This window comes from Aspergillus bombycis (genome assembly GCF_001792695.1).
Source record: "Aspergillus bombycis strain NRRL26010 chromosome Unknown contig00072, whole genome shotgun sequence".
NCBI classification, from domain to species: Eukaryota; Fungi; Ascomycota; class Eurotiomycetes; order Eurotiales; family Aspergillaceae; genus Aspergillus; species Aspergillus bombycis.
The window spans coordinates 142,507-168,032 of NW_019170074.1; the positions used below are offsets into that span (position 1 = coordinate 142,507).

General features: G+C 48.5%; 6 protein-coding genes across 6 annotated transcripts; all 6 read right to left on the bottom strand.

Moving 5' to 3' along the window:
• Window positions 1–162: 162 nt before the first annotated feature.
• ABOM_008724 (cytochrome P450) lies at window positions 163–1,960 on the bottom strand (the record flags this gene model as incomplete). Its single annotated transcript, XM_022535853.1, has 5 exons — window positions 163–803; window positions 866–1,109; window positions 1,180–1,640; window positions 1,701–1,851; window positions 1,913–1,960. The coding sequence occupies 5 exons, from the start codon at window positions 1,958–1,960 to the stop codon at window positions 163–165; spliced, it is 1,545 nt and encodes a 514-aa protein (XP_022387085.1).
• Window positions 1,961–8,689: 6,729 nt separating this feature from the next.
• Window positions 8,690–10,233, bottom strand: ABOM_008725 (uncharacterized protein; the record flags this gene model as incomplete). The annotated part of the gene is made up of 2 exons (XM_022535854.1): window positions 8,690–9,459; window positions 9,525–10,233. 2 exons carry the CDS (start codon window positions 10,231–10,233, stop codon window positions 8,690–8,692), a joined length of 1,479 nt encoding a protein of 492 aa, XP_022387086.1.
• Window positions 10,234–14,522: 4,289 nt separating this feature from the next.
• ABOM_008726 (uncharacterized protein) lies at window positions 14,523–14,867 on the bottom strand (the record flags this gene model as incomplete). Its single annotated transcript, XM_022535855.1, has 1 exon — window positions 14,523–14,867. One exon carries the CDS (start codon window positions 14,865–14,867, stop codon window positions 14,523–14,525), a length of 345 nt encoding a protein of 114 aa, XP_022387083.1.
• Window positions 14,868–14,890: 23 nt separating this feature from the next.
• ABOM_008727 (Zn(II)2Cys6 transcription factor) lies at window positions 14,891–16,114 on the bottom strand (the record flags this gene model as incomplete). The annotated part of the gene is made up of 2 exons (XM_022535856.1): window positions 14,891–15,971; window positions 16,032–16,114. The coding sequence occupies 2 exons, from the start codon at window positions 16,112–16,114 to the stop codon at window positions 14,891–14,893; spliced, it is 1,164 nt and encodes a 387-aa protein (XP_022387084.1).
• Window positions 16,115–18,200: 2,086 nt separating this feature from the next.
• On the bottom strand, window positions 18,201–20,493 carry ABOM_008728 (N,N-dimethylformamidase beta subunit family domain-containing protein; the record flags this gene model as incomplete). Its single annotated transcript, XM_022535857.1, has 2 exons — window positions 18,201–19,134; window positions 19,190–20,493. The coding sequence occupies 2 exons, from the start codon at window positions 20,491–20,493 to the stop codon at window positions 18,201–18,203; spliced, it is 2,238 nt and encodes a 745-aa protein (XP_022387087.1).
• Window positions 20,494–22,279: 1,786 nt separating this feature from the next.
• ABOM_008729 (uncharacterized protein) lies at window positions 22,280–22,981 on the bottom strand (the record flags this gene model as incomplete). Its single annotated transcript, XM_022535858.1, has 1 exon — window positions 22,280–22,981. One exon carries the CDS (start codon window positions 22,979–22,981, stop codon window positions 22,280–22,282), a length of 702 nt encoding a protein of 233 aa, XP_022387088.1.
• Between the last annotated feature and the right edge of the window lie 2,545 nt (window positions 22,982–25,526).

The window sequence follows — 25,526 nt, forward strand, 5'->3', positions numbered from 1 at the left end:
GGCCCCGAATGCTATCGTAAAAGTTTCGAACGCTGGTGATATCACCAGTCACGTGGCAGATGGAAAGCTGATATCGATCATTCTGTTTTGGGTTGAATTGTCTAGTTGTATCTTCTTTGAAGAGGTGGGATGCTTGGGAGTCCCATATATTCGATATACGCCCTAGAGCTCTCTTCTTTTAAACTGCGCAATGGTACCCTGCGAGGGAGTTGCCGTCGAGTATCCCTTAAAATGATATTCACATCTCTTCCCCGTAGTGTTAGCCGCACAGCAGGGCGCCCTCGGCGCGAGTCGCATATCATACAGGAATATAATCCGTGCAAGGCCTACGTTGATATCCATCCAGGCCAATCTTCGTCCAATGCATGACCTGGGGCCAAGGCCGAACGGACAGAACACCTGCCGTGCCATACGAACACTCTGTTCATCGGCACCCGACTCGGGATCCACAATCCACCTTTGCGGCCAGAATGCGTCCGGTTGTTTAAAATACTCTTTTTTGCGCAGGAGGACATACAGCGAGGAAGCGACAGTCACTCCTTCAGGGATGTGTCGGCCATCTACCGTGAGGCCACCAGCAAGTACGCGACGTGGAGAACCGTTTGGCACGCCTGGGGTCAGTCTCATGGTCTCGTTCACACAGGCTTGTAGAAAATGGCATGAGTTCAATTTGGGACCGGCACGAATCTCATCCTCGTGATCGAAGGTGCCACGAACTTCGGCAGTGACACGAGAGAGGGCATCATGATGGTGCAGGATGTAAAAGAACAGCGCACTCATGGTCGTGGATGTAGTATCAGTACCTAGAAGCCAGTCGACTTGGTTAGAACCTGCGTGTTCGGAATAAGTCTGGAGGCAAGCCCACCTGCTCCTAATAGCACCATGGATTCGGTCCAAAGATCTTTCATGGTATACCCTTCGTTGCTTGCCTGGTCCCTAGATGTTGTCATAATAGAGAAGACGTCCTTTCTTTCAACCTTATCGCCCATATGCGCACGATCTTTGACGCGGTTGTATACCCAGCTGCCGGCAGATATGATGTCTCTATATAATGGGAAAAGGAAGATTCGATCTAACTTGAATTTGTAGATCTTGGGTTGCATGAGACACTGAAGGGGTTAGTACTTGAAACCAAGGAGGGTAGAGAATGACCACAGTAATGTAGGGGATGTGTCATACCATCACGCCTCGATGAGACATCTTTGTGTACACTGGTCGGACCCATCGCTTCTGAGGTGAGTCCAGCATCCCAAAACTACTTCCATATGTGATATCACCAATGAGATCGAAAGCAAACCAGTCGAAGACGGTTGCCACGTCTATCGATGATGACCAGCCGTTAGGCAACGATTCAGTATCGTTAGGGAACAGATGTGTAGTCAGACTGTTGATATGTGCAATAACCGTTTCCTCGATTTCGCTTAAGCCCTGGTCGGAGAATGCCGATTTCAGTGTCCGACGTTTAAAGGCATGGACCCTTTTGTTAACTGCACTCAGAATGTTTGGACTGTGGCGGCTAGCGCTGTAGACTTCCCATGCGTCAACCTTACCAACATTGACTCCTCCCGTGTTGTAAATATCGGAGTACATAGAGTGGGAGTTGAACCATAGGGTGTTGGGTCCGGATCTGACGATTTCGCCTGAGTCAATGGTTAGGGATCATCATTGCTGGGGACATGGTAGCGCTCTGGTTGCCTCACCGTATTTGTCATGCCATGCTCGATTTTGCAGGTGGAGATCGCCCCTCCATGCATAGAAAGCAGTATACCAGTTTGTGACTGCCGCGAATTTTGGTCCAGGGTATTGAGACAGAGGGTGAAAGAACAGGCGGTATATCGACAGCCAGAGAATCTTCACATCGGGAGCCCAGTTAGCATTGGCAATGATTAAGAATCTACTGGGTTCTACGCACGTAAGTTATCGCTGCACCGGCGAGGATAGCGAAGAGATAGGAATTCATTGTCACAGTCACTGTCTATTCATGTAGGGAACGCTTAATGGGATAGATATATCACATATCAAATAACTGGTGGGAAAGTAATGGTAACGTGAGAAGCGTCAAGGATTAATTTTTAGGCGTAACCATCACAAATTTATCTTTACAGTCAGAGATTGACCTATCCAATCTTTGCTGTCTATCTATACACAGAGCAGCTAATGCTGATGTCACTCCCTGTATTCTTGGTGAGGATCTAGATCAGTTAGACATCTCTCGCTCCGTGTGAATGGGGTCCACTACTATGAGTACTTCCTCCCTCTCACGTAGGTTATGTCGTGACCTTCGTTGCGCAAGTGTCGCCCATACGCTCATTGCTACTTTGGTTCAGTTGGTACCGATCGACGGATCCACGGTAGGAACGGGTTGGGGGAGATCGGCATTACCGAAGGGATGTATAACTAACTGGTGGGCCTAGACTTAAACTACTCGAGAATGATAGGGACTACGTCTGGTCGAAGACCGAGAACCTACGAGAAACCATAACCTAATTTACCATACATAACCATGTAAGCCCAAAGTTAGATAAGACCTTAGGTCGAAATCTTGGATGCTATAGTTTTAACTTTCGAAGGCACTCGAGCTGGGCCATGGTTGGGTATATCTTGGGTTCTGCGTGGGGCGTGCCTACTGTTACATCCGTCCATGCTTAGGCCCACCAGCACAATGAGTGATGATAGAATGGCACATCCAGAAGGAGCAGCGTCTAGAAGTACCATTACATGCCATGTGAGATATAGCGAGAATTCAAGTGTCATCGTCATCCCCATATCTCTATGCAACCCTGTGGCAATACCAGGCCCGTATGTATCTGACGCGGCTTGTTCGATTCGTAGCAACGCATCGAATCAAAGATGGTCGGTTATATTAGGCAGGTTAATGTAAATGGCCCTCTTCAATATGATGGCAATTGGGGCTGGGCTGCAGTCAACCATAAAGCTTAGCACACTTCCTGTTACAAGGGTGAGAGGAACCCTTTGTTGCCAAGGTTTCTTGATCTGCTATCCTGAAAATTCTTAGCATTTGACTTCAAGTTCGAACGAGGAGGGAATTGAATATGAGATAGTCTCCTGAACTACTATACATAATTTCTTTCAACCTTTGATTTCCCTTATATACGTTCTATCTCTTACAGCCCATTATAGTGGAATCTTACACGGAAATCTGCAACTGTGTTCCTCATCACGATGGATGATCCAGAAGGAGTTCGCAGGCCGTCCTCTATCTGTGGCCTTGACGATGACGTGAATGTCGCCTGCGATACCGAAAAATATGATCGCACGAGCATCTCCAACTTGAATGAACAGAGGCTCCACGTTGACCAGGACTGCCCAGAGCACGATGCTCGCGGCTGGAAGCCAGCGTACAAGCTAGCCATATCTCTTGGTGCGATTGCGTCTTATTTTTCAGTGTAAGTCATTGAAATATGTATAGACTGTCTGTCAACTCTATGGGCAAACGCTGACTCGAAAACCCCTGTCTAATGAAACAGCACCCTTGCTACTTCGATATATATTGCCAGTATACCGGGGATCATGGATGAGTTTGGCACTAGCCTAACTTTGACGATTTCCCCCATAACCTTCTATGCAATGGGATTTGTAATAGGTCCCATGTGCTCATCTGCATTCTCGGAAGAGTTCGGCAGACAATATATCTACAAAGTCTCTCTGCTTCTGCACATCGTCTTTACTATTGTTGGTGGATCGGCCCAGAACTTTCGGACATTGGCAGTTGCTCGTGCGGTATGTGGCATAGCTGGTTCCCCATGTGTGACCGTCTTCGCTGGGGTATTGAATGATTTGTGGGTGCCAACGGACAAGGCAGGGGGGGCTCTTTTCGCGGTATATGGCATTATGGGGGCAGTCGCCAGCGAGATTGGGCCCGTTGCAGGGGAGGCAATTGTTGCTGATCGTGACTGGCGCTGGAGCTTCTGGCTTACGGCGATTCTTGTTGGGGCCTGCTTCCTGGTTATGGTATGGGTACCTGAGACATATGAGCCTGAGATTCGAAGAAAGCACCTGAAGCTACCGCGCCGGAAGTTTCAGAGGGTTTTAGTCCCTGCGTTTGTGCGACCGGTGAAGATGCTTTTGGTAGAGCCTATTATCCTTCCCACGGCAGCTATTGTCACAATGGGTCAGGTCGTTGTCTTCGTGTTCTATGCAAGCTATCCCCTCATCCTATCGCGCGAGTATAACTTCTCGCCGTACCAGGTCGGCTTAGCATTCCTACCCTTAATGATCGGTAGCCTGCTGGCACTACCCGTGTTGTCGATGACGATGAAACGAAGGCAAACGTGCTCGAATCCACAACCAGAAGACACGATGAATGCCGCAATGATAGCGGGAATCTTGTTACCTGTTAGCTTATTCTGGTATGTGATAGTTTGCTGAAAATGGCTACAGAGGATTAATATGGAGAAATAGGCTCGCATGGACGGCACGTTCTAGCATCCATTGGATATGTCCACTTATTGCCGGAGCTCTGTATGGGTTGGCATTTGCTTTATCCCAGGTACGTGCTGAATGTAATTACTATGAGCATCATACTAAGACTCAATGCGAGTAGCTTGTTTACCCGTTGTACAAGAACGAGGTCTATGGGGCTGAACTAGGCGCCTCTGCATTTGCAATCGACGTCGCTATGCGCTACACATTTTCATGTGTCTGCCCCCTTTTCACTGTTCAGATGGTCGACAGGATCACCTTTGGATGGACCATATCACTCTGCGCATTTATCTTGCTGGCACTAGTACCCGTACCTTTGATACTTAAAAGGTATGGCCCAACATTAAGAGCGAAAAGCCGGTACGTGAGAAAGAAGGGCTTGGACACCGAGCACAACATGATGGGTGAATCTTCCTAAATTGGAGGGTCAGAAGGTCTGAAGATAGTCGAAGACTAAGAGTATAATATTATAGAATATTTTTAAGGATCTTACATAAAATGCTCGAATGCTAATGTTACGTGAAAATGGGTTATGTGTTATGACATTATATGCCCCCTTCATAAGTAGCAAATACACTGTAAGTTTTAATGTATGGCGTTCAAAAGTTCCACAGTTAATCTGTATATTCAAAGGCTCATCATAAAGTCGTTTGATAGGCCCTAGGAAATACAACACTGATCTAAAGCCTTGAATATAAGCAGGACTACGCCGTCGGATATACTGGGGCTGTTATACTTCAGATAAATTGATCAGCTTGATATTAGGGCGATCTGTTCAGCTTCCATGGCAAGATGCGTTGGTGGAATTGATTGAAATCCTCCCGTACGTGCAGCCTTGTTTCTGGGAACTCTTCAGCATCACTGATCTCGACAGTGACTTCCCACAGATCAGTCAATGGCTTCCAGCAGGGCATTCGAACGATCCAAGTGGCATCGCCAGTCCACCAGGGTTGATAGCATGTTTTCAAGAGCAGATACGCTTGTCTAACATTGTAAAGCGTCTTTTGTCAGAACTGGCTTCCTTGAAAGATATTGCAGACAAAAAGCGTCAACACAGAGATGGAACCGTATGCAGTATATTTCAGTGTTTCCTATAGTTGACATGGGTATTCACCGTTGTCACGGTCATATTACTATATACGAACTGGCCCTGATCCGCCACATGGAGCTGTTCGTGTGCTGTGGCCATCTATACTTCGGATGGCATATTGACGATTGTCAAAGGATGTTGTGTTTTCAATCCCAGCCTATAACTCAGATGAATGGTAGAAGAATGCAGTATACCTGAGTGACCTGCGGTTACCCTTCTTACACCCAGTCTGATTGTAGCTGAATCTGCCGTAGCTAGAGGTCATGAGCATCCTAGTATTTTTTGTATATAGTCCCGCTCCCGCTCTGCAAAAGATTCACTATTTATAAATACCCCTGCACCTGGGCCAGGGCCATGGCCTATTATTCTCTCGCAGTTTTCTATTGAGCAGTCAGGGCAGCTTTCATCCGCTCCTTCGTCTTTTCAAGGTTGGTATGAGGTAGCCGCTAGAGAAGAGGCCAAGTATCAGGAGCGTACCGGCCAATTTCACTGCCCAATACCTTGTGAAAGCTACTAGAGCTGGTCATGGTAAGTCTATCGGGGCGAATCCCATCAAATCTACTCCAGCTGACCAACTAGGCTGTATACTGAGCCACACCCGCAGATGAGGTCCGAGTGGGCTAGGATTGGAAGGTCTCCTAGGTAACTCCTCTCCGGATCAACTCGTAAAACCTGTGGATGATCCGACCGGTACAGCATCTAGAGCGTCCAACACAAAAGCAGTCTACCTTTGGTGGCCAACCGGTCAACCATCCCCATGTTATACCGGGGCCTGTGGGGTAGTACGGTGCGCATTGAAAGTGACCATAAGCGTGCCGCAGCTCTTGAGGTTTTCACAATACTATACTCCCTATTTCATCCCGTCATACCTGTCCTACGCATAGAGGCGCATGTTGAACCCTATATATGGGTTACAGGAAAGTAAAAGACCCCCTTCATTCACTCAGGACGTGCTTTGATATTTGACTATCAATCGTCCTCTACCGATTCCTGCTTTCAGCTTCAAAGATACTGCGCAAACACTTGTTGAGACCTCTCACCCCAGTCATCCGGCATCAAGCCCAGGGGTGCTACCCCGTGATTATTCGGAACATGAGGGTGAGCTCCTCGTTTCAATAGCGCTGTGACCAGAAAAGGTTGCAGGCTATCGAAGGCCAAGTGAAGCGGCGTGTTCCTGTCCTTGCCAGCCTCTGAGAGTGCTTCCGGGCGGACATCAATTACAAACTCTGCGGCATCGATGTTATGGTGCACTTCGCCGTCGAAGTGATCAAATGTATTTCCAGCAATGCAGTGCAGGATATTGTTATTTTCACGCCGGGCCGCGAAGGAAACCCCTCTGGCAAACAGTTGCTGAAGTAATAATCTATTTCCTCGCCACGACGCAGTGCGGAACAGAATCTCCTCGCCTACTCGGGGTATATCGAGTTGGTCTAGTAGCTGCGATATTGTCTCGGGAGACGTGGAGAATGCCAGGCACAGAACACAGCGGTCGAAGTCCCTTGCTTCCACTCCAAAGTCTGTTGGCAGCCCCTGGGACGGAGGAGGATACAAGGAACCGTCACAATATTTGCTACAGAGATCCGTTACCTGGCTGGCTAACAGGTCCACCGTCGGGAATAACATGTCGGATGATGTAGTGAGATCTGTCCTGATAAATGGTGTCTGTATTATCCCGGAAACCGAATTTGGAGACCACTTACTACATAGCTATCCCAACCACACCTATTGGGATATACCGCTGCTGGATGTTAACCGCCTACGCATGTGTCTATACGAATACGGAGGATAATCAACCAAAATCAACCAAGTCTCCTTCTCTTTCAGGCTGTGATGTTTGCAGGGGTTTGCCCCACAGATTCTCTTCAGCCCTCTTAGCGGCGTTTCGTGACGATGAGAGAAGTGCGAGAGATTTTCTATAATTGGGTGAAAACTGTGTACGAGGCTGATTATGAGACGGACGGCATCTCTGGCAGTGGGACAGATGCATGCCACTGGGTGGGCCACAGTCTGTACCGTGGCACAGCGATCGGGCTTCAGTATAACACAATACAATCTGATATACAACTCTATTCTTAAGGAATACACAAGCACCTCTAGTGGTGTATGTACATTCGGGATAAATTGATTGCGTTGGGGTCAAGGCGTTCTATGTGTATCTACGAAAACGCGCATACCCTGCCCATGCCGGCACAGCCTGACTTTAATATACGTGAGACCTCCTGGAGGCCCACGATAGAAGGCAGCCATTGAACGTAGGGTTAGAGTCCAGGTTGAACACTTGGCGCAGCCACTCTGCCTAAAACAAAGCTTTGTGTTATCCTTGGTCGAATATTGAAGTCCCGGTACCTTCTGCTCAACAACAGCCCAGGCGCCGCCATTGGGACCGAAGCCGTATACTATCCCAACCCAAACACATCCACAAACTCAGAGCTTTGGCAGTGTGACAGAGCTGGAGTACTGGCGACCCATTTTCAAAAGTTTCCTGCAGGCTACCCCGGAAAATATTGCGCCAGATATTGCTTATGTGAATCAGGGGTTTGCTGGGTTTCATATTTTGTTTTTTGACGGTGTGGCCTTGCACCGGCCCCTTGCACAATATTCCTGCAAATGGTCTTTATCGAAATCAGCGAGCGAGATATATTCCTTAAAAAAGGTGGAAAGCGCATCTTGCCAGGTTATCTGTATCCTGAAGAATCTCCAGGGACGAAGGCTTGCGTCGAACATGAACGGGGTTGGTGCGGAAGCGCTGCTGCCTGCGATTATCTTTCATCTTATTCGAGTTATCGTCACTTCGAGACAGGGAAATTAATACTGGGCGAATGGCAAAACCGGTACCCGTTTGCGGAATGCTCGCGCGGCATACATTGTGAGACGAACCACCCCATCATGTCAACCCTGCCTGACCCCTTTCACGGATTTTCCGTCTTGGGGCCTTTGGTCTTTTTGGCTGACTCCCTCGATGTTCAATCTAAAACATGTGTTCTATATGATCTCCTGAGGCGACTACGCCGATGCTTAGATCATGCAGAATGAAGTTGCGAACCACTTCGCGTTTTGCGATTCGATTGCCGGGTCCCTTCACTGATCTTCTAGCGAACTTATAAAGAATCCAAGGACATGACGACCATCCTAAGAGATATGAGCCGAGCACCAACCTTAAATGGAGCCGCGTCTGGCATCAGTGCCCAGCTCATGGCTACTTGACTTGCGATCAAGTAAGGATCGGGGAGAAACATTGGACCAGGACTTGAACTTTGCGATTTGTCTCTCCGCAAACATCTCAGCCTCGATTCCCTGATTCTGAATATCATTCATGCACTGTTGCGCTTGTTCTTCTATCTCATGTATGTGCTTCTGCGCTTCTTCTTTCATTTCCTTCATACATTCATTGGCCATCGTGCGTACCTCGGAGTTCCCATCGTCGACCTGCTCGCGAAATTCGGCCTCGTTCATTTTGCATTCGTCGAAGAACTGGTCACGAGACTTGCTCACAGCACTCTCGACAATCTCATCGACAATCGGTGATATGTGGCGCTTAATTATCTTATCGATATATCGTTCCAGGCGGCGGCGTTTGATCAGCTCGCCCTTGGCAAAGCTGACTTTGGCAGACGCAGACGCAGATGGCAGGCCACTGTCTACATCATTTGGCATGGCTAGCAGATGGGCGTGTCCTGATGCAATTAATACTTCGCGAGCCTGGTCTTCTGACAAACTACTGAACTCATGTACAAGGCCCGCCAGTCTATTACGCTCTGTGCGGCCAGGAGAGAGAGCACGCGTGAAGCAGGTTGGGCGGATTAAGGATGGGGACGGAGGGGATAGGCGGAGAGTTCTCGGTGTATCGGGCTCAGTGGGAGAGCCTAATGATGCAGGGGATGAAAGGAGCGCTATTTTTCGTGGTTTATTGTCAAGTGGCATTGAATCTAGGGATTACTAATGAGCTATTGAATGCCAACATACATAAGAGTATAAGAAGATGAGACAATACCTCTACGCCGTTTTCTAACCACCTGCTCGGACACGGACTCCTCGCAATATGGGGGTGGACCCACCTGCTTCACCTGTTCCGACACGGCTTCCTGACAATATGGGGGTGGATCAGACGCCAGACCGAAGACATGCCAATCTCTCTGGACCATGCGATGGCGAGCGTGGTCAAAAGGCTCTGCCTCAAGACTTCTTCCTCGCAGGGCCTGGGAGAAACTTTCGAGCTTATTAAGTTCTTTATTCACACATTGTCGTCTGGCAAAGTGTATACGGAGAGATTCGGATCGACAGATCTTTGCAAACGAGTGGAAATTTAAGTTTCCTGGTGTGGTTGGACTGAGAGACTCCGTCTCAGATGGACAAAAAACAATGCCGATCGTACTGAGGGTCAAACACAGTGTTGAGACGGCCGAAACATTGGTGACAAGTGCCGGGATCGTGGGAACCAAACTAGGTGAACAGAGGCCGTCGTTGCTAGTCTTGTGTAATGTACATTTTGCGACTCTTTCTGGGGGAATATTCAACCTCACCTGTGCTCTGACGCGAGGGTTAGCGAGATCTGCCGTAATCGAAAGGGTGATAGATCCCCGGCCGGCAGTTTTATCATGGAAAATACGAAGGCTAGCCCGACACGACACATCGAGATCGGGCGAATGAACAATAACTGCTTTGTTGAATACCCAGGGCAGGTTTTGCGATGGGGTGGTCATTGTGTTCTTGAAATTCGTTGGATTAAAAAGTAGAACCCTCGATGAATCGAGTATCCCTCCCACCCGGGCTTTGGAATAGCGTTGAGCAGCCCTGACTCGGGTAATATGGCGGATCCAGAATGATGATAATAACAAGAAGATGAGAGTAAAGTGGTACAAGCTCTTGCGGCCTGGTCACGGGTGCGTGCCCAATTCGAAGTCAACAAGTGAAATCGGAGAGTCCTATGAACACACAGGAATGGCAGGACTGGCGACGAGGGCGGCAAAGAGCAAATACTTCCTTTACGGGGTGATTCTGATGTCGCAGGGAGGAAGATGATGAAGAAACGGCCAGCGGGAATGGAAGGACGCGGCTGGGGCTTGGCACGCTGACCACGTGATGGGATACGCCGGGTGGGAACCGGATTTACGTATGTCCCTTCCGTCCACACCCGATCAACAACACCCTAATTCAGAGGGATAACATCCAATCGACTGTCCGGTCGGCTGCATCCGCAAGGCCCACGATGCTGAGACTGAGGATGGAAGTGGTTCTTTCCATCGGCCGGGAATTCGTCTCCCCTGCGTGCGATGTCAGAGCAGCGTTAACCAAAAATTCAAGGAGAGCTGCATCACGCTGAGCTATGTGAATGTCGTCAGGTGGACTCTCCTGTGTCGTATCAATGGCGTTGAGGATGAACCGAATGCGTGGTGTCGTCCGTAAACTGTGAGAACGATGAGCCAATGCGGGTTTCACGTTCGAACACATGAGTGGCAGGACCACGACCGCAAAGTCGAATATATTAGTAGTATTCAATATCCATACAGACAGACAGTATTACCTCCGTTGCCCATGGGATGGAAGTGTCTTGATCCGGATGTCTTTCAACCTGGATAGCTGTAGGCTACCATAGGTAATGAAATGGGCTGCGAGATCAGCGTTATGGCTTGTTCAGCATTCCTAGGGTTAGCAAAACCCACAACAATTAACCTCAAGCAACAAGATCTCAGAAACATGTAGGCAAATCCCGCGCCCTTCTCATTTAGTCTGGCTGAACACCTGCTTCAGATCCCGTTCAATTAGCCCCTTCCAACGCGGGGTTGCAGCAATGTCCTCATCGGACGGGAGCCAGATGTGCCCGGTTGGGTCTTGCAGATTCGCGTCAGATAGAAGTATGGGAGAGAGATCCAAGAGAGGGTACTGTGACCCACCTGGCTCTCGTGGGAGACGATCTCGGTAAGCAAGCCGGCCCTAATAGAGATTCCCGAGTCGTCGTGGTCCTGTAGCTCGTTTTTCACCCGCCGGAGGAGCTTTCTGGGTGCTTTACGCTCTGGGTTGGATAGACTAGGTTTATTGATGGCAGTGTGCTGCAATATAAAGGTAGTCATTATAGGCAAAGGCCTTCTAGAACCAATATGGGAGACATACCTCAACCTCATCGAAGAGCATCGTTGATCCTTCTATATGACTAGGAAGAGTACACGACTCGTCAAATCTCCGCAATGATTTCGATCTTGTTTTAGGGGGGGGGGTTGTCATACACCCACTGAAAGAGTTGTGGACACCCTTCGTTCGTCTTGTCTGTTGTGGCTATCAAGTCTGCCGTGTTCCCCTTCCAAGATATTGACTCGTGGACATATTACACCGTAGAAATGTCTGGTAAAGGGGCCTCTTCTGCAGCTAACTCAACATTGAGCTTTGCATGATAGAGTGCACTGCTATCGACAAAAGGATCTCCAGAAGGCAAGGAAGACAACGGAAAGTGGAACCGGTATATGTCAACACGACCTATATCATCTCGTTCTTCCGCAGCGTTATAGTCTCCGGGAACCGCCAACTCACTTGAATAATGAGCTGTAAAATCCACAATGAGCTCATAATCGGCCTTTTCCCTGAGTACGAGTACATGAATATTGCCACGGCCCTCTTCGAAGGCTTCTCTGATTCTTTGCAAGAGTTGGCCCTAGGGTACAACAGGTATCCCTATTTTGACATCCCCTTCTTCAGTCATTACTATAACTGTAGTAAAACTTAGCCCGGCATCGAATACTATAGGAAACAGCCCCCCAGTGGCGCCTTTATCACCGACTATGTCGAGTATTCGATACGTGTAGTAAACTGGCCCCAGAATTATTTGTACCGTCACATTGCAGATGGGCTTAATACGAACGAGGAATTTTCCAATATCTCGCGAGTGAAGAGGTCAACTCTGTCTGGCGGTTGACAGATATCCTAACGACCTGGCAGGGCCGCGCCTTGATGATCACGACATCCCCGAGATGGATGAAGTGACAAGGTATCCGAACCATCTGATTATTCCTTTGAGTGACTCCCCACGTGTTGTCTGCGAGGCACTCTTCTTCCCCATCCATGCCAGTTTTATCCTGATGTCCTGCGCTCTGGGCCAACATTGTATTTGTGGCGCGCCGGCTAAGGGGTTGTTGTGTAGCTGATAGGGAGATCAATTAAAAACCGTCTATGTGGATTCAGGATAGGATAATTCGCTTACTATGTTGGCTGCCAGAAGCCATGTGTTCTGTGAGTGGAGAAGAAAGTCTGTGTACGGGGGAATGTATAGACCTTCGAGTGCATTTGCGGCGATCATAGTTTAAAAGACTTTCTTGAAAAATAATAAATGAGGATATATCAGCCTGTGCTTGCGATGCATTAGTCGCTGTGCATTCGGTTGCATACTTGCGACTGTGTAGGACCTATACTCTAGTATGCACATGGGACCTCTGGGTTTGAAGTGGGAATAGGGCATCTATGCTGGCTCATTTTGGTGTTCCCGGGACCTAGGTGAATCTGTTACCCGGACTATGTGGGAATATATCTACATTGCGTTTATCTCTCTCTGTCAACTATGGAGGCGTGCTTCAAAAGTTATCGAACTATACTTCGAGTGGCATAACTCAACTGTTGTAATCTCGCTATAATTTAGCCTGACTAGGATTAGTTAGTTAGATTAAAATATAAATCTTCTTAGTTCATCTAGATATAGATAAATTAAGATCCAGACAGGGACAACCAGTTGGAGCTTAACATCTGCCATAAGCATTCGCGGAGGGCGGGGCCTGACTCCAGAGACGGGGGAGTGTCCTTGCCCACCACCATGAAGCCATAAACATACTTGACGGGATACGGGAGAAGGGGAATGACCCGAGCCATCTAACAATTTAACAGCGGGGAATTCAAGCTCACAAGGACGCTCAGTAGACCTATTTGCGACGCATCGACGCACCGACGACCGGAGAGCAAACGGCAAGATCAAACCCCTTCCCATAAATTATTTGCGGTTGATAATGTCGTGTATACTGTTGTAGATTGCCATCTCCCCAAAACCTCTCCAATCCTACCTGTCAACCTGATAAGCCCTGGTCGGTGTATTTCTGCCGAGTGCAAAGATGCCTTTAACCATCACGCTTTCATATATCCGCGTATAGGCAAGCTGGGGTAGAGACATATGACTGCACGTCATCTATTATATTGACGAGGATGTTTCATAGGATGAAAACTTATTTCAGCTATCCCACGGGATTTCTTGTGCCTGGCTACTGTAGGAAAGACAAGAAGATAAATTGACAGACAAGCCGCCCACCGATCGACGGCTTCTGCAGCTAGTTGGCTCCGACTCATATATGGATCCATCCGTGAGAAAACTATACCTTGATTGGTCTGAGCCTTTACGAGCAGTACTAAGGAGGCAAAAGTAAAAGAATGACATGGGATGATGATTGGCCTCAGTTGCCCGGTCGTATGTCGACGGATCTAGAACTGGCTGTCGCAGCCTAGGCGATGTAGGTGGTGGTTGAGCCCTTGTGGATATCTTCAGCAGCAGGTTGACTCGGATGCACGAACCGCGAATGAGGCGCCTGCAGGCTGAGATGGGCTGCGCAGAGACCCCTGCGGCCCATTCAGGTGGTCGAGCGAGAAACAAGTGTGCGAGAAATCCCAGGCACATCAAACTCCGTGCCTGCCAGAGACGTGAGAATTGAACGTGAGCCATGAAATTGAAGGTCTTCTTTGTCTCCCAGCCTCTCCTGACGGGCCGCAACGCCCCTTTTCGCCGAGACATTCAGAAAATTATGCAGTTCCGAACCAAGAATTCAGAGAGACTGAAATTATATGACGTCAAGGGTTGGGAGACCGTAGAGCAGAAACTGCTTGATAGCCCGAATCGTAGGACTATCCCTCCCTCCTCATTAACATGAGTGACAAGGAGCTTGAGCTCCTTCGGTCCATTTTTTCTCTGTGCGCTTTCACCCAGGGATAAAGTTGGACCTGTGTAATTGTTACACTATCAAGCGAATCACCTCGAATTTTTGGTCGTTTTTCTGATTGGGAGGTGTACATTAAAGCCCCGGACGGGGGACCAGTCCGCAATAGTCTCAACGGATTTGAGAGTATCCAAGAGATAATTGTCATCTCTGTTGTTGACCACTTCGGCCACCTTCTGTATGCGTTTTTGATTCTCTCTGGCCATTTCTACCTTGAGAGACTCCAGTGTGAGAGACGCAGCTAAATTCGAGTTTGCCCAGCCTTCGCAATGCGGCCAGGCCAGGAGAGACCGGATTGCGCGCAGGCGAACACGGTAGTCGGGACAACTGGAGGCCACGATAAAAAGTCCGGGTATGACCCCTCCATCGAGTGTCATCGTTGGACGGGCTGAGAGCTTGTTCACCAAGCTTCAACTGCCGAGACTAAGGTGATATACTCCGGTATAAAAGCTTCTGGGACAGCGCTGCGTAGAAGGCAGATTTTAAGCGGGAGAGTCTGAGAGAAGCACTGGATTCGGACTAGGTCCGCTTTTCGCTTCTCTCTTTCATTAAGGTCTCTATATGAGTGTTTGCAGAATAGTTCGAACCGGTGCATGAATGCATGATAACGGGAGAGGAGTTTCAACTGAGTAAAAGATAACGCCGCATATTCCTGTATAATTTGTTGTGGTGATAATCTCCAGCACTGAGCCAGGAAAGGAATGCCAGCATTTAACAAGTGGCTTAGAACATCCTGCACTTCTGTAAAAGTCGAGAATGCTACAGTCGAACTTGAATCGAGTAGTTTATCATCCAGGCCAATGTCTGTATGGAGTTGTGGCCGACCACCACCGAAGTGAGAAGCTTGGGCATCCAGACGGGTAAATTCAGCCGCCAGGAAATGCTCAACAGGGGTTTCTAGAGATCGGTTTGCCTTGAATTCTTTCAAGACCCTTAGTCCACTGTTTAGATGTTTGATTGCGCTCTCGTAGTGTCCCCATAAGATTTCGGATATGATATAAACCAAGCAGCACAGTAGCAGAACTTGATACAATTGAGGATCATGAGATTTGCTTCGTTTGTTTAACAAGGAAAAGGACCGCGACGATTGATCTAGCGCGAACCTATGACGCATACGGTAGAGATTCGCACCGGTCAGACGCATTCCATTCTCCTCGGACTCTTGATGGATAGCGCCCAGCATAATCACTGCGTGGTACGCGGCTTGCTCCGCGTGGCTCATCTGGAGAACCAACTGTTGCCATAGAGGTGAATCCGAGAGCCCAACGAGACTCGGGATAGAATGATGCTGGAAGTAGGAAAAGAAATGTCTCTCCTCTACCGTTGTTATCCAGCCAAAATGAGTTCCAAATTGCTGCGGGCATGGAAACCTCTTGCTCTGGACCCCCAGCCGGTGCAGGTCGTACCCATCACATTTTCGCCCCGTGGAGGTGCAGTTTTGGCACAGCCCTGGGCTTTCGTCGCATTTCACATGGCGAGCTCTACCAACAATTAGCCAAGGCATCATATAATCGTCACCCCAGTTACATTGCCATACTCACCGACAGGTTCGGCATCCTGTAGTTGATCTTTTCCCAGAAGCTCTACGTTGTTTCCGAAGAGTTAAAGCATATAGCTGGCCCATTGTGCAACAATCGAAAGTGAGTACTGATCGTGGGGAACTAGATATGCTGTGCTGTGCCGTGTGGAAGAGAGAAGAGGCTCGGCTGGTCCGTCAGGTTACAAGACAGCCTAATGATTCGACTACTAGTTAACTAGCTAGTAACCAGGTTTAAGGCCTCCCATGACTAATCATTGCCCAGACTTCATCGGTAAACTGGGGCTGAGGCTCTCGGCTCGGCACGGCTCATCTGGGGCACCATCCGAAAAAATATATTCCAATTAATCATGCTCCGTGCAGATCTGGCACACAGAGGTAACTAAGTATTTCACTAGTGCTGATTTGGCTAGTTATCAATATCTATTGATTCTCGGAGCAATAATATGCAAATAGAGCTACCCGGCTCCACTTGCCGGTGGGTACTTTGTGAATCAAAACGATTGGCTTGAATGAGATGATTTTGGTGTACAGTAACATTTGTACCAGACAGCGGGGCTGTCACATGGAGCTTTCTCATTATATTCTTGGTTCCATTAAACCGTTGATTTGGTGGGTTGGTAGGTCTCATCTACCCTGAACCCTGGCCAAGACAGTGATATGCAAGCACCTTCAATCTTGTGTACCTCACTGCATATCGCAGGGGAAGACAGGGTATCGAAGAGAAGGACAGCATATGCAGGAACGAACTGTATCCAGGTCGCAAGATGGGATGCAGGATTCCAACAATAAGTCGTCGACACATGCCAGCGCTCAGCTAGACTCTTTAACACAACTCTTCCCAACAGTACGCGGAGTTTGACTTTAGTCCGTCGGCATCAGGGCATGTTCCCTGCAGTTGCGTAACCGTCGTCGCCATATAAGGAAAGGGATGAAAATTCAGCAACAAGCATCAGCAAATAAAGCTAGAACGCTCAAACATCGTACTGCAAATACAAAGATATAGGATAAAATAAGAAAGTGCCCTACCCCAATTTAGCTCCGTTCACGGGAAAGAGGTTAATTAATCCGCTCTTGGCATTCCGAAGTCGAGCACAATCTTATCCTTCATCCCCTGAATGCTTCACTAATCCCCATACTTTCCCAACCTCTGCAATGTCCACACCCCGCACACCATGGCCTCTTGTGCAGTTTGAGATGGCACGTCTGCCTGGTTAGGTGTTGGTGTCTCGTGATCTGGCCCGTGTTTGTATCGAGGTCAAGAGCCACCGTCCTTGTTTGAGCTGCATACAAGAATCACCTTTCACGCCAAATACATCTCCCACCCAGTGAGGCTATTTTAACGACAGTAATTGGTAATAGCTGGACTGACATAATCTACGAGTCAAACCGATACTTAGACTATGCGAGCGAACGTATAGTTCCTTTCTGGCCGGCTGAGAGAACCCCGCTACAGATGCCGACAGATGTAGGAAGACCTAGTACTGTAAGAAATGCATTTTGTCGGGGAGTTCGGTGGCTCACCGCCTTTAGTGCTTACGCGCAGGTGGAGATCCTACCTCATATTTCAATCGACAGCACCCTCGGCGAATTGGGTATGGTACTTCTCAACCTCATAGGATCCACTGTGTAGGAAACATCGGCTTTGACAGATAACTAGTACCTATCTTGTAGATGCCAACACAGTGACTCCCCTCTGCAACAACGGTAGCAAGTATTTCATCATCAGTCTTGCCTGTGCATGGACCTTGTGAAGAGTGAGGGTGATTATTAATGAGCAGAAGTCTCACTGGATGGATGAATAAATATGCGCCTCGGTGAAAAGTAGACAACTAGGCCACTTTTTTCTACGCGACAGGACCAATCCAAGCTTAGCACTATACCTTTACCCTAGCTGCCAAGCCAGTGGCTAAACAGTCTGGGTGAAAAATAGATCGCCACGGGATTTAGCTGATTCTTAGTCTAGGGCCAGTCGTGCTCCGAATATACTCGATGCTGGCTTGCCTCTGCGGCTTAATTACTTGTAAGGGTTTTACTCCAGATCGAGATCGACAGTTAATACTCCATATTCTTGTAACATTGCTAGAGGACGTAAGTAGTTTAAGTACGGCATATGGTATGATATGTTCAACGATTGAGCTATCACAATTCAGTTCCTATAAAATAGCCCAAATCACTTAGATCTCTCCTGTGACCTTCGCACAAAGTCATGAAGCGCATTTGCAGTAATTTCAGCAATATTGTTCTCATAATTCTTCCACGCCAAAGCCCCAACCCAGTTGATAGACCCCACAGCGAAGACGGCGCCCCCAGCCTGCGTCTCAAAGTATACTAAATCACTGCGCACCTTATCGCTCGTCGTTCCTAACGTATTAACCATTGGAAACAGAATCTCCTCGTTGAACAAGCCATAATTATCCGAATGACCACCCGCCAACTTCGTCGTCGCCACGATGATCGCGTTCTGTGGGGTTCCAAGCGAGTAATCCAGCCGGTCGATCTCGTCCCCAGACGCCGCGCCCTGCACTAGGCCAAAGTCGCCGATGACGGTCGTGGTAGGATCCCACAGTCGGGGACTGTCGAAAAGGAAGGATAATCTCGGATTCACTCGCACCTCGGGGACAATGCCGTATGCTGCTCCTTGACCCATGCCACACGCATCGGAGCCAAGACCACACAATCGATTCGGCGGGCGCCCGCGTGAACGCCAGAGGCCACCGATTTCGCCGGTCGATGCGAGATGCCAGTGTCCTGGAGGTAAATTGAAGGTGCGACAACCTTGGTCGGCCCGGCGGACTTCGATCTGGTGAGGATTTGAGGCCTGATGACCGGTGACCCAATAGTAGCCGTTGCCACCGAGGTACAGGAAAGAGCCGCCCTTGGCCAGGAAGGCGTCGTAGGTGTCGAGCATACTGTAAGTGGGGTATTCGGGATGGCTGCAGGAGAGGGCAACAGAATAGCGAAGTAGCAGCGAGTGGCCATAGATAGAGAGGTCGTGATCTGTAATGATATCGTAGTTGTCTCGGCCAAGCTCTTTATCGAGGAACCCGACATACCATAGGTCGGCCGGGAATTCACGTGGACCACCAAAGCCCCAGTGATAGTAGCTGATATACGTTAGGAGAACTGTAGAATGAAGGGGAAAAGAGAGGGGGATCTTACTCGGGCCTCATATTCACTACCACTCGCTTAGTAGAGGAATGTACCGCACCAGAACCATCGTTGTGGCTGTCATACAGCGAAATCCCTAGATCTGGACGATCCTCAAGGATATGAAGATGGCGACCTTTCGTCACCAAGTCTGACCCGGGTATGTCAATGTGCACGTCCCGCGAAGTGTCAAACATGCGATCATTGGCATACGCGGTGTAAGTGAAAGTTGGCATGATAAGGACAACCGGGGGATTGGTTGACCTGGACAGATCGGGTCGGACAAAGATTGGAATCACATCTTCGGTGTCCCCGTCCGAAATGACGACGCCATAGCATCCTGAATGTAGATCAGTGGGAAGCACTAGCTCAAAGTCCTTCTCCCACTCAGCGTCATCCACGTCGTCGTCATGGAAATGGATGGCACCGTACCCATAAGAGGCACGCGTCCAGTCCACCTCGTGAGCGTCCCAGTCATGGCTGGTCACGGCGCGGGTAGGGCTATTGACTATTATACCGTGTGTCGCATGAATGGAACGATCACGAAGCGACTTTGTGGGGATATCTTGGCTAAAATCAAGATCCAGGATGCACTGCGATCCTACCTCGACGCGGAACCCGTCGATCTTACCGTTGAAGCTACTCGACGACATGGGCTTTGGCGCTACTCTCTCACCACTGGTGTGGCTGGCAATCGTCAGACATTGCGAGGACTTCAACTCCATGGGCTTCACCCGCTGGCTTTCAGTTTGTGTGGTTGGTGCTAGCCCAACATCGTCGGGCTTGCTTCGCACATCGGCGCTGACAGAGTTCGACACCGGATCCCAGGTTAATAACAAATAATACCACATCCAGCGCTCTAGACGAACTGACAGAGGTATAGTCTGAACCCCATCCGCCGCTCCAGTGAGCAGTACCAGAGTGCCCTCATCGATCAGTGCCGCCAGGCCCGAACGCCCATCTGGATCGAGCGATGAAAACAGATACTGTCTATGACCAGCATGAGGTAGAGTAGGTTGTGCCCAGAAGGAGACTCTCAAAATACCATTGTGAATCAGAAGGTCACTCTTCCAGTGGACTGTAGCAAAGGACCCCGGCCGGGAGAATTGCGGGCGACCGAAGTGCTTAGCGGTCGCAACTGACTCAACGGGGCGACGATCCTCGGGCGGAGCGTCAGGGTGGTCCAGCTGACCTGGGCCTAGTCGGACAAATTGGCTGGAGTATTGATCGCGGTGGCAGGAGACATGGATTGAGACAGTCTCGCCGGGCGAGGCCACAAGAGGGTCGGCATAACCGATGATATGGGATGCAGCCATTTTCAGGTATGAATCGTAAGAATGGTTTGGCAATAGGACGCTGTTCCGTTTCAGCAAGACTTTAAAGTGGCGTTTTTAGGACGGATTCTATCCCTGCAGGGTTGCATGGAGCTTCAAGCCATTTATAAACGATTTCAGAAGACTTGCCGACGCACCCAATAAGATCAACAAGCAGAGATATTAAAACCCCACTCATACCCATTCTCTTATTTGCCTCATATTGTTTTTGATATCCGCGTTTTGCCGTTCCCTTTCTTCTTGGCTTTTCTTGTCCTGCTCGGTATATTGGCCATGAAATTGTGGAGGTTGACCAGGTGAGGCCTAATACCGACTGTAAGAACACAAGCTGATGGTCACAGCCCTTTCGCCCAGAACCTCCTGGCCTCTATCATAGTTGGCCTGGGGCCAGGACTATAGTAATTACTGGCACGTTAGCTACACATTGTCCCCGAGTAGTCAAGGTACTTATCATTTAATAAAGTGAAACTTTTAGACACCCTTGAAGCAAGCATAGGAGAAGATAGGGTATACTGAAAACATCGAAGCAGCGTGGCGCACTACGGGGATCCACTCTCTTGATCCTATACTCTAGTACATAGGATACAGATATATATATTGTGTACGTCACTGCTGATTGGACCGACTTTGATATTTCTATATATTTCTGATATCAAAAGTATCTAGTAATATGTTGACCCTAGGGTGTAGGCCTTGGCACTTTCGGAGGTTTCTGTCTGGCAAATTATCCTAATTAGGAATGCGGCCATATATACCAATGAACCAAAAGTTTCAAACTTTTTGCACCACTGTATATCGGGTGGCTGTGGAAATTCCTGGTGAAGGGGCGTGATGATTTGAATATATCAACATACAAGATAAGCCCAGTGGGATAGCACTGGGTTCACAATTGAGGTGGTTCTCGGCGGTTGGAACGGAATTTGAACAATGCAGACTTTTCGACTCATGATGATCAGTCAAGATGAAAAATAGTACTCTGGACAGCTGTTTTAAGAAAATGGAAGAAAGCTGATGTTGGTGTTTAGACGCTTAGGAAGTGCTTGTTGAAATAAAAATATAGATCGCTGGATCATATCGGGTGGCCCATAGCACGGCGACCATCAGACATAGAAGCTGTTTCTATCCATAAAAGAAATACGAGTGTGGTTGAAATGTATCTTAGGTGATATCTTGCCAAATTGCGATAGCTCTGAGCTGTCTTGTGTAACAGGGGGGTGTCAAGATAGTAGGATCTCGAGACCGTTTTACTCACAATCTTTGCTAATAGATATTTACTACCGATTTCGATTCACTAAGAACCAAGAATATCAAGGACCCTCTGAGGAGCCCATTTATACTTGCAAAATACCCCCGGTAGAATCGCAGGTCAGATACAGTTACCAATATCCAATCTTCCGGACAATCCGATACGCGTATTATCTGGAACTTGGAAGAGGTTCAAGGATTGGAGCATATCACTTTTTAATCCTCGGCTCGAACTGCTAGCATTTCTCTTGTTGCCCGTTGCTTCCGGTGTCCCGAACACATAACGCCATATCGCCGTCCTACGCTGAGGGCGCCCATACAACTAAGTAGTGGCTGGTGTTTGTGCCATATATTTACTATAGACTGCATTATCTGATTGCACTATGAGCTGGTCCATACAAATCATCGCCTAGATTACCAACACCACAGCCCTGATCCTTACAAGCAATGATAAGTCACTGTTGCCCGTCTATCTGCTTATCTGCCGCCTTTGCTGTATACTGTTTTCTGCTCTTTCTAAATCTTAGTGTCGTCCCTTCTTAGCATCGTCGTCTAGCGCCTTGTCCAACTCTTTCCGGTAGTCCTCTTGGGCCTTTCTCAGATCCTTCTGCAAGTCTTCCATGTCTTTCCGCAGATCCTTCATCTTGTGATGAGAGGGACCCTGCTGCATGTGCTGGGAAACGCGGTTGATCTTGTCCTGAAGCTCTTCTACCTCCTCCTGCCTTTTCATCACAGACTTTTTATTGTGATGCAGCTGATTCAGTGGATAGACTTGACTCGGCGGATATGGACCTTGCGGGGGATATTGTTGATATGGACCCGCTTGCGGATATAGCTGCTGAGGGAATTGCTGCGGGTAGGGGCCGCCCTGGGGAGGAAGATTCTGTTCATCCTTATGCTGGTGTTTCTTGTAGATGTCTTGAGCTATGGAACCGGCAATCGCACCACCGATAGTTCCGAGGAAGCCGTGGTTGGCCTTGTGGCCAGCGAAACCACCGACAGCACCACCGGCAAGCGCACCGGCAAGGCCACGCTCACCATCCTGGGCCTCACCAGGGGCGGTCGGCAGCTGCTGCTCGTTGTAAGACTGAGGGTACTGATTCTGAGGCTCTGGGTACTGTTGCAGATATGATTGCTGATACTCTTGGGAAGGGCCCTGGGGAGGCGGATGCCCAGAGTAGCCATACCCATTTTGGGAGGGAGTTCCATAGTACTCTGAATTCATTATTGCTAGCAGGGATCGAGAAGGTTCAAGGTAGAATGTTGAAAAGTAACGTATGCTGAGTATTCTGTCACACTCCCCAGCAGGGGAGCAACAGCCTTTAAATATTTAAATTTTAAGAATCTCGTCTAGCCCTAAATATCCACTACTCTTTTAAGAAAGACACTGCGAAGAAACGTCAGCTGGGATATATCGACATCACACACTCTGCATAAAGCTTGTGTCCCGCAGTGCCCGTATTGATTTGGGTATGATCCGCATTCATACTAAGTTCCTGTTCGTTATTGGGCCAAGTTTTAGCCCCCATGCATCAACACCAGACTCATTTTGGCCCCCATGTCTGGCTTCTGCTGTCGGGTCTATCTATAGTTGTGTCTGTTTTTTTTTAAATTCGGGAATTCCGTCTATATTACTTCTATTGGACAAGCGCCCTGAGTCCGGGCTCAGATGGATTATCTCTACGGGGTATCGACTCCACAAACAGAAACCCCAGCCACGAATACGCGCGTACATTTTCCAACGGATAAGTCGCTCTTTTCGCTAAGCAGTGCTAACATTTAGTCGGCTGCATCAATTTAAGCTGCCTTCGTAGTTTCTTCCAGCGTTGCTACAGAGTAAACATAGCTTCTCAATTGATCAATACATCCAAAGCTGTCGGGGGAAGCCGGGATTCACTGGTGCGTCGGAGCTTATTTATTCTGGCTTGATTCAAGGTTGTGCCTCTCTTCTAAAGAGAGAAAAATACTAGTACTGCTTCAACTTTATCGGACTCAAGTGGAGGATTCTAGGATCGATGGATAGAACCTTGAAATCCATTATATAGTTTATACAAAAAAAATAGGTGTCCTAATTATCTTCCGTCACCTCCCCCCCCGCGGGGTGTATCGCCTTGTCATATAATTTACATTTACGTTCCAATGCGAGAGCATGATCTACAGACTAGCTAAATTTGGACTAGAGGATTGCACTATTTACTTGGCATTTGGATCTAAGGGAGTTTCTTCATGTAAAACATGGAAGCCAATTTCGACTTCATATGTACACAAGAGCTAGGTTGGTGTTTCCTTGCTTTAATCAGATCCTCCAGTGAGCCTGTTGTAGAGTGGAACGGGGTCCCCGCCGCACCCGCCCCGAACCCGCCCCAACAAGGCGCTCAGAACATTGAAACCAACACCCAACTTAAAAACGTTATTATAATGTGTTAATCGATCGAGAAAGGCCTCATAAGACCCCAGGAACCACTATAGAGATCCCAAACCCCCATGGTGGTGGTCACCGAGTGCGCTGAGGTGGGTATCCCTGAGCGGAGTACCACCATCACCAGCACTGATATATCGGGGGGGGGTCCTAGGGCTCTGGATATATCTATTAATCTGGATCAGATAAGCAACAGTAAATCTAGTAGGTCACCAAGTAGAGCCAGCTCTAGAAGGAGCTGGAAGACACAGAACACTTGGAGCAACCGAAAGTAAAAAAACAAAATCAGATACTAGGAGATAGTCTAAACCCTAGAGCAAGTCAGACGGTCAATGCTCGGAACATCAGAATCGACACCCAACATAAACACATTATTTTAACGCGCCAATCGATCAAGAATGGCCTCCTGAGGCCTCAAGGACCGCTATGGAGATCCACAACCCCTATAGTGGTGGTCTACCGAGCGCATCGAGGTGGGTGCTCCCGAGCAGTTTACCACCACCACTATCACCATCATCACCAACACCGATATATCGCAGAGGCCCAGGGGCCCTGAATATAGCTATAGAAATGGAGTAAATTAGCAACGGTAAATCTAGCAGGGCCCCAAGCAGAACCAGCTCTAGAAGCGTACACAGAGCACTTATAGTACCCGAAAGCAAAAAGAAACAAGACTAGGCCTGAACCTCCAATCCCTACGTAAACTAGCAGAATCGCTTGAGAATCAGAAATATAAACGACAGGCAGAGATTAGATTGATACAAGCCTATATTAATCAGGTCTTGCTGTACATAACATTGTTGGTGCTCTAAAGATCATCCTACTATGCTTCAGCGAAGGGAGGTGTTGCTTACCCGTGCTACAAATGCTGTTCAGGGTTTTCCTCTTGTTTCTTACTTCCCGCTTGTACTCGTACGATTCATGCCCACCTTTCACCTCCACATATGGTCCGGCGTACTCGCTCACGGCGGTACCGTCACCGTTCGGCTTTTTTTGCTAACTGGAGTCGTTGGATTGGAGCCTGTACTTGTAGTAGCCTTTGCTATTGCCGATGACAACGTCCTTGTGGTGACCGCCAGTGTCTTTCATCAGTTGATTGAGCCCATCGTGTTTCGCGCCACTGCCGTCATCGTAGGTAGACAGACGCTCATCTGTGGGAATCCATACGAGAAGCCTCGTCGCGTCTTTGCCCGCGGTCACTGGGGGAACAGCCCTCTTAGATAAATCAAGGTCTGGCAGAGCGTTGCTCGCTCTTGTTATGAAGTCACGAGCATGGGAGCGAACGTCAAGGGCCGTGCCAGCACCGGCCGCCTCAGCCGAGGCGTAGGTAAAAGCGTTCGCCAGGAGGAGC